At 48.2% G+C, this 9273-nt stretch overlaps 1 protein-coding gene across 1 annotated transcript; it reads left to right on the top strand.

The window, feature by feature from the left end:
- The first annotated feature begins 6073 nt into the window (after positions 1-6073).
- Positions 6074-7024, top strand: LOC115321484 (sulfotransferase 1E1-like). The gene has a single exon (XM_029981709.3). The coding sequence runs from the start codon at positions 6074-6076 to the stop codon at positions 7022-7024; it is 951 nt and encodes a 316-aa protein (XP_029837569.3).
- Positions 7025-9273: the final 2249 nt, after the last annotated feature.

Below are 9273 nucleotides of genomic sequence, written 5' to 3' on the forward strand. Positions count from 1 at the left end.
AGTAACAGCCGCTGACGTCGACGGCCTTTCCTTTTCTCCCTTGAGTTCTGAAACTTGACTTTTGCGGTCAATCGAGGGAGGGGCCCCATTCGTGAGCTTCTGTTGATTCTTCTTTACAGCTGAACCATAGTCATGGGAGCTTGGGTTCTGCTTGTTAGATGTCTCATTTATTGTGTTCTGTGAGTGTAGAGGTCGTTGATCAATTTCAGCCGTTTGTTTTGTTTCCGTCTTTTGTGAGACGGCGGATCTTGCGGCGCGAAAGTCAACTGCGTGTTTGCGTGCGTAGCTGCGGGTCTCACTTTCTCTCTGCCATTTTGGGCAGGAAGAGGACGTGGCAGCGTGAGCTTGACTGCAGTTTGCGCATTTTTCTTGTCCAGAACACGTGTCGTTGCTGTCGTGGACTTCTCCACAGCGACTGCAGATGGGTGGGCGCTTGCAGTTGGCTTTGCGATGTCCATATCCACAACATTTGCGGCACTGAATTGGGCGTTCCTTGAACGGGGTCACCGAATGGCGAACGTGACCGAGATAAACAAAACTCGGCAACGTTGTTTCGCTGAACGCTATCTTTACTATGGAACTTTGTCCAAGCTGTCGAATTCTCGCTACTCGGCCTTCTGGTGATCTCACATGCTGTTCAATTTCGGCATCAGTAAGTGAAGTGTCGACGTCTTTAATCACTCCTACTGCGAAATGCCGCGGAACGGGCTCGTACGCCCGAACTTTCCAGACGCAGATCTGAGTGCAGGCAAGGAGCGCACGGGTCGTCTGGCCATTTCGAGTATCTACTGCGATCAGATTTAATCTGCTGTTGGGCCTAATCTCGTGGATGCATTCGGGACACATCTGCTCCAATGCAACAAACAGTTTTAGACTGCTGATCGCTGTGATTCTCTGGTTTTCAACCGCTGGCACAAAAATTAGTCAGGCCAACTGTCGTGGTAGGCGAGTTCGTAACTGTGTCTCCGCTTTTGCTTGAACTGGAGTTCTTTTTGCGCTTCTTGGATGTCTTGGCATCGTACCATTCACCTTGGTCGGTGTCGGCGATTTCCATGTCGCTAGTTAACATTTCAGCGTTGGGTGGAGATGTGTGGGGTCCGTGGTCAGGAGCTCTAACTTCTGCCAGGTTAGTGAGGGAGGTTTCGTTCTCTAGTTCGGCGATAGAGGATCCGCATGTTGAAGGAGGCATGCTGTAGCGCTCAGTTGGAGTCTTCTGACTTGCCGTTAGCGAAGGGGTTGCGGTAGCCATGGCTAAGTGAAATCAGGGTTTATACCCCGAGCCGATCGAAAGCCACCCCTCCGACAGGCGGAGGAAGCCTTATTAATTGTTCGCTGAAGCTAGAGTTGTCTAAACTGGCGATATTTTAAATAGAAATAAGCACAAACAGATGAGCCGAGAAAAACACAGACCTGTTCGAAGCGCTTCGTCTTCCTCGTCCGCGCCGGACGGACATACGGACATGACTAGCCCCTAAGGAGCTTCGCCCCTAAAAAATCTAATCAGATTTACCGACTTTCTAACTTACATCCCCAAGTGATTTGGGTGAGTTGCTGCAGAAACTGAAAAATGCTGGGCAGAGACGGGTCACTCAGAGGAATCCAGTGAGGATGATGGCGTCTGCTGAATGATCGACTTCTCGATGCTGGGAGTCATACATTCCTTATTGTACCCCCGCTCCAGGGTTACCTTGGCTATCCTAGCTCGCCGGCCTACTTGCATTAGCGGAAGGTACCTTTTCTTGCCGCCTCGCGTTTCCGTAGAGCCGACCGCGACGAGTTCATTATTCGAGGTAATGTACGTTCTTTTATTTTGTCTAAAAAAAAAAAAAAAGAGCTTTTCTCAGAGTGCTGAACTTATCACTTTCAAGAATATTTTTTTTTGCAAAAATACAGAATAAATGTATAAATCGATCTTGGATAGTTCGAAATGTGATGGCGCACGCACTCCATGCAATCAATTTGTATTGAATCCTTCTGAAAAACATTTTTAGAAACAAATATGAAATTTCGTGTGTAACGCATATCTCAGCTTTTTTTTATACAACATTTCAGACTACCTGCGCTACACAAAAATGAGAAAGAATTAAAATAGCCTTAAGTGTCGAGGCTTTTTCTTTAAAAATTTGGGTACAAAAAGCGATACAAATACGACACAGCGGTTAAATGCTGGAACCCAACGTCCCCTTGTCGTCTTTTGGGGGAGCTTATTTCTTTAAATACAAAACATCCATCAGTATAAAATTAATAAGGATTTTATATCTCCTCCAGTAGATACAGAAATTCGTGAAAAAAAAAAAAAACGAATGTGCACACCGCGACACCGGCGGTTCTTGCATTTTGCTCAAACAGCATGCCGAGAGACGCAAAATTGTATAATACCTATGTTGGGGCCTGAGATGAGCCCGTTTTACCGCATAAGCAATTGCGAAAATAGTGTAATTTGTCAATGTACGATAGGAAAATCCGGAACTGACCCTTCATACTGACTCTGTCACGCCGTGTACATCATCGTCAATGCAGTGGGGGCGGGTGTTACGGTTTTTCGTTAAAATAATTAAATGTAGCGAGTTCGTTCAGAAGGAAAGGTTTATGTACAGTGCTAATCACACTTGTCTATAACGCGCGAGCGTGCGGCTTTCTCCGGGGAGCGCTAGACTGGTGGCATTCGCAGAAAATAAGCTAGTCACGTGGCGCAACATGGAACGGCCCGCTCGAGGGGTGTCCTGCCCACTCTGTCGGCTGGCGGCGAACGCGGAAGGCTGCTCGCACGCTTTTTACGAATATCATTGCTCGTACAATAAACAAACTAAAGCCTGAAGGCGTATCAACGATGTCGTCATCCAAAAACAAAAATATATCATAAAGCACTTCACTTTTATCGCTTATCAAGCTGATAGAGTGGGCAGGACACCCCTCGAGCGGGCCGTTCCATGTTGCGCCACGTGACTAGCTTAGTTTCCGCGAATGCCAACAGTCTGGTGCTTCCCAGAAAAATCCGCACGCTCGCGCGTTATAGACAAGTGTGATTAGCACTGTACATTATTCACAGGTTCATTCCAGTTGCTGCCGGAGTCACCATCGATCCCTCCGATCTCGTCGTCGTCGTGTGTAGTAAATTCTTTCGTTACTTCTTCTTTTCGAAATAATTATTCAACAAACTCCCCGAAAATGAGCGAAAGCTCATTCTTACAACTACAGGGGATATCATAACTCTATCGGCTGGCAAAGTTCACGATCTACATCGTTTGATGAAGAACTTGGCGACTTCGGCAGCAGTCCCCGACGGAAGGGCTTTCTTCTCGAAGTAACGTGTAATATAGTCTGTAGCGACGATTATCCAACGGTTTCTCATCGTTGACGGTGAAAAAGGATCCCGCAAATCCATTCCTATTTGCTGAAACGGTGTGAATAAAGGGGCAATCGGCTGAAGGAGGAATGCTGGCTTTGACGGTGGTATCTTGTGTCGCTGGCACTCACAGCACGATCGTGTGTAGAGATGAACGGTCTTCGGAAGCTTAGGCCAGTAGTATTTTTCGCGTATTCGGGCTAGTGTCCGACTGTAACCGAGGTGTCCTGAAGTCGGGTCGTCGTGGCAGGCTTGAAAAATCTCTTCTCGAAGGCTGGTAGGGAGTACCAGAAGCCACGGCGAATTACTGGCTCCGAAATTCTTCTTATAAAGTATACCTTCTCAAATAGCGAAGGCCGGTAGGGTTCGTGAAAAGACACGAGGAACGGTACCTCCTAGTCCTTCCAGATGCCCAATCAGGGCGCGCAGCTTCGGATTGTGTCGTTGAAGTCCTGTTATGTCGTCGGTGTCCAGGGCGGCTAGGAAACAGTCGCCGTCACCGTTTTCGGTACAGCCTGACATTTCGACGGGGGCTCTGGCTGGCAGTCGGCGTAAATATATGTTTCCGTCCTGACTTGTAGATAACGGTCATGTTGAATTCTTGCAGTCGAGGGCTCCATCGAGCGAAGTGTCCTGAAGGGTCTTTAAGATTTCCAAGCCAACAGAGCAAGTGGTGGTCTGTGACCACGCGGAACGGAATCCCGAATATATACGTACGAAACTTTGAAAAAGTCATGGAAAAAGAATGTTTTCTTTTTCCATGACTTTTTCAATGAAAAAGTAATGGAACAAGTCCTTCGACAGTGTCCGAGCAGCATAGGCAATGACCCGCTCTGTGCCTTCCTGTAGCTGCTCCAATAATGCGCCAAGTCCGGAGTTACTTGCATCCGTGTGAATTCCGGTTTCGGCGTACTCGTCCAAATGTCTGAGGATCGGAGGTGTCTGAAGTCTTAGCTGCAGCTCGTCGAACGCCCGCTCTTATTCTTCTGCCCATTGAAACTTCACGGCGTCTTTCGCAAGATCTGTGAGGGGCGCTAAAATTTTTGCGAAATCTTGAACAAAGCGCCTGCAGTACACGCACAGCCCCAGGAATCCGCGGATGGCCTTCTTGTCCGATGGTCGAGGAAATTCGGCTACGGCGGATGTGTTCGCGGGGTCAAGGAGTACTCCTTCGCTACTGACCCCAAGGATCTAAAGTTCACCGTAGGCGAAGCGGCACTTCGTGGGCTTGAGTGTGAGCTTTGCGGTCTGGATGGCTTGGAGCACGGCCCTAAGCCGTTTCTAGTGCTCCTCGAACTCCTTCGAAAATACGACGACGTCGTCCAGCTGAACTAGGCAGATCTGCCACTTCAGTCCCGTTAGCACGGTGTCCATTACCCGCTGGAAAGTCGCCGGCGCTGTACAGAGTTCGAAGGGCATCACCTTGAACTTGTAGAGGCCATCGGGCGTGACGAAGGCAGTCGTCTCGCGGTCTCGGTCATCGACCTCAATCTGCCAGTAGCCACTCTTCAATTCCGTCGACGAAAAGTATCGGGTGTGGCGTAAACCGTCGACGGTGTCATCTATGCTAAAAGCCGATAGACATCCCTCTTTTTAATAGCGTCCAGTCCCCTGTAGTCGACGCAGAACCCCCCTAAGAGTTCCGTCCTTCTTCTTCGTAGCTAGAGAAGCCTACGGACTGCTTGGAGCCTGAATAATATCGTCGTCCACATTTCTTGGATTTGTTTCTGTGTGTTTTCCCCCGCCTTCACCGAAACTCGGTACGGCGACGGATGTATAGGGGGCACGTCATTGGTCAGTAACAATTCGATGCTTCGCAACCGCTCTTTGGCATAGCCTTGACGATGTGGCGAAGCACTCACAGAACTCATCGAGAACGTCAGTCTGCTGTTGTCGCTGTGGGGCTGGGAGGGACGGGTCGATGTCGAACACTGGCGGCGTTCTTCTCTTGTGCTGCGTCGGAGAGGTGTCTTCTGAGATCACGGCGATCGCAGCTGAGTCCTGAATTTCCTTGACGTAGCCCACAGCTGTACCCTTTGTAAGGTGCTGCGACTCTCGCCGGAAGTGGGCGACAAGGGCTGCGGTACACCCGTCCTGGAGCTCGGTTACGCCACTTGGAATGCCAATCCCTCGTCCAAAGAGAAGTTGGACACTTTCGTACTAGTAGAACATTTTGTTCAGGAACTTATTACAACATTCACGAATTATCTAGAAGCATCGTCTTAGGAGTAATAAAAAACATCTGCCGGTCCCAGGATTCGAGCCTGGGACGTTTGCGTGACAGTCGGGTGCGGTGACCACTAGGCTACCGCTGAGCACGCGGCAGTATCCGAATAGCCGAATGCCGACACACATGAGAAGTTAGGCCTGCGTAGCTGTTGTTCCTTTTTATAGTTTTTTTTTAAATACATGTGTGGGATTTATTAACTCAGTCCTTTTCCTGCTGGCGTGAGAATAGCCGCTAAAGACAAAATAATATAAAACGCCTTAAAAAAGTCAATAGAGCTGTACGGGTTTATGTCACAGCTGCAAAGTTTGTGCCGACGCTTAGCGTGGTCTTTTTGTGTGAACAACAGACACCAGGCATCGTGTTTTTTGTTCTATTAACGTTTTAATTAGGCATTGAAAAAATTTAATATGTCAGTGACTCTTGAAAAATACGAAGTTTTGTTATCAAGTCATGAATTCTTATAATAAAAAAAATATGATTTTCACTTCTAGGACGCCATGGAAAAGCCTGTGTACAGAATGGTAGACGGCTACTATCGTTGCTGGGTCAGTGACGAAGCAACAATACGTTCAGCGCTGAACTACGTACCCAAGCCTGAAGACGTGTTCATCGTCAGCTACCCGAAATCTGGCAATACATGGCTTAATCACATCGCCTACAACATCATGAACGACCGTGCACCGCCAGCAAACTGGATGGACTATAACCGGGAGATACCTTTTCTGGAAAAGCATGGAGCGGAAGCCACGAGAGGAATGCGAAGACCAGGATTCATCAAGACCCACATGCCTTTCCACCTGCATCCGTACTCAAGGGACGCCAAGTACATCTGCATCTGTCGAAATCCGTATGACTGTTGCGTATCGTTTTACCACCACACAAGGAGCATACCGTTCTATCTATTTTGCGACGGGACGTTTGACGAGTTCTTAGAAATGTTTATGGCGGGAGAGGTTGACTGTGGAGATTATTTCGACCATCTGCTGTCCTGGTACAATCACCGCAATGATCCAAACGTGTTCTTCTTGACCTACGAAGACCTCAAGGAGGACACCGCTAACTGGGCGATGAAGATCGCAGACTTTCTCGGAGATGATTACGGGAAAAAGCTACGAGCCGATAAAAGGGCCCTGGAAAACGTTCTAAGCAGAACAAGTTTTGAAGCTATGAAGGAACACGTAAATGTGGCGCAAAGAAAGTTTGTTGTTGAGCAAAGTTTGGTTCCGGAAGAACAACAACCCGAGAAGGTGAAGCGCGCGATGAAAGTCATGGGAAATAGAGTGCCCAACATTAATCAAGCATCTAGGAATTTTGTACGTAAGGGTGTCGTCGGAGACTGGAAGACGCACTTTTCCGCGGAGCATGCGGCGCGTTTAAAGGAGCACATTGCGGTGAAAACTCTTGGCTCTGATGTCATGAGCTTATGGAAGAAACTTCAACTGCCGTGAAGACAGTTGTACTGCCGAAAAAAATGGTACAGAGAGCTAAATCTAAATATTCATTCACATTTGATAAATAATGGAAAAAGAAAGAAAAAAATAAGAAAATAAAACGATGCTCCTCCTTTCTTTCTCTTTTTTGCGGTATTTTTTAAAGCTAGGGTACCCTCATGTGCACTTTGTTGGTGCCAGAAACATTGAGGCATTCTAGGTATACTCGTATGTGCAGAAATGATTTATGGATTTATACGGACAAACGTTTTTAATCGGAGAGATGCCTACACAATTTCTAGCCAGTGTTTTGAATTTTAACAGCTAGCGTAAAGGCCCGTTCACACTCTCTTACGAGAGGACACTGGCGCCATCTATTGGGTAGCAGTGTAAACTTGGCGGTCCGGCATATTTTTTATTTCTCTCGCGCATGATCCTTTCTATTTGGCTTAAAAAACTTGTTAACGTTATAAACGAGCCTTTCTTATAGGTATTACGCACATTTGTCCTCGGAAATACCGCAAAACCTTCGCTCTTGTAAAATGCAGTTCGAGGGTCACCGCATAGATGGCGCCAGCGTGCTAGTGTGTTTCCTCGTCCTAAGAGATTTTAAGAGATTTTCACAAGTCTCGTCTCTCTCGCTCGTACTCGGTTGCCAGAGTGTGAACGGGCCTTCAGTCTACCCTCCTCGTCGTCTTTGACATCCTTGAGGTCCTTAAGGTCGTCCTTGAGGTCGTCCTTGAGGTCGTCCTTGAGGTCGTCCCACCATAGTACAGCTTCGTTGGTCTTCCTTCTTCACCAGAGTGGAAAGGCCAAGTTTTTCGTTCCTTGTTATAAGGGTGTTTTAACAGTGGAGTTTTTAAGGGCTAGTTCCTCCAGGATCGTATCCCCCGCAAAGAAATGAAGACACCGAACTCTGGACACCTACCGCTGCCTATGAGCGACGGCGGCAAGCCACGTATCGGGTTGCCGCCGTCGCTCAAAGATGGCTGCAGCCTTTTCACTCTGGCTTGCCGACTTGCGGCCGGCAATTACTTTCCATTGTACAGCTCAGCTGGTCCTCCTCCTTCACCAAAGTAGAAAGGCTCAAAGTTTTAATTTTTTTTTTTTATTAAGTAGCTTAACTTTTTAAATGAATTACTGCATACGTTTGTGACATGTGTCTCCCACTTAAGGCTACTAGAGGTCGTGACCTTGCAGGTACTTTATTTCATATACTTTATTAATAGTTTTAGTGGACTGGGTCCCGGGACACGCGGGCGGCATCGGTAACGAGGCCGCACACGCGTGGGCGAGCGAGCAAAGGGAAGACCGCTCCAACCCAGGGATCTTCGTCCCCTTCGCGCCGCCGGACCCAGACCCCATAGAGAAGAAATCTGCGGTCCGACAAGAGGATCAGCGTCGGCTGCGAGATCAAACACCCTACAACCCGGCACCGCTACCCAAGGGTTTACCCAGAGGGGCACAAGTGTTAATTCACAAGGCCCGCACCGGAGCTGCGCTCACCGAAGACATACTCGCTCGGTGGCGTAGCTACAAACCACGGAGGGGCCGCCCACCCGACCAAGTGCCACCGGAAGGGTCCGAGCCCGCTGCACTTGTCGTCTGCACTACATGCACCGCCGGCGTGAGCCCGACGATCCGACACTTACTCTGGGATTGTGCCGGCTTGCGAGACAAAAGAGCCGAACACCTGGGGCCTCACATCGACACTTTAGAGGCCTGGATCACACCGGTTAACGAGGCACGGGCCAGGGAGACGCTGATCTCCCTATGGGAGTTCGCGCGCTCGACAGGAATGCACCGCCGAATGTAAAGTTTTCCTACCTATGTTCCCCTTCCTCCAATGAGGCCATGGCGCCACCCTTTTTGAAAATAAAGTTAATCATCATCATCATCATTATCTAACATATATGAGAAGTCTAGCGGGCTTTCAATTAGTGATAGTGATAACAGCAGATTTGTCGTGATTGATTTTCATACCCCATCTCCTACACCAAAGGCTTGTGCTTTGCAATTATTTATTAAAAATTATCTGACTCTCAGGTCCAGCTATGGTTGTATGTATGACGCAGTCGTCGGCGAAGAGTCTCACTTTTACAGTTGGATCAACACAAGCCGGCAAATCATTTACATAAATCAGAAATAACAACGGGCCAAGCACTAACCCCTGCGGCGCTCCGGAACACACATTCAGCATATCAAAGGTGTTACCGTTCAATACAGCATACTGTTTGCGTTTGACAAGGTAACCATAAAACGACAAA

This window comes from Ixodes scapularis, unplaced genomic scaffold, assembly GCF_016920785.2.
Source record: "Ixodes scapularis isolate PalLabHiFi unplaced genomic scaffold, ASM1692078v2 PGA_scaffold0__279_contigs__length_252992795, whole genome shotgun sequence".
NCBI classification, from domain to species: Eukaryota; Metazoa; Arthropoda; class Arachnida; order Ixodida; family Ixodidae; genus Ixodes; species Ixodes scapularis.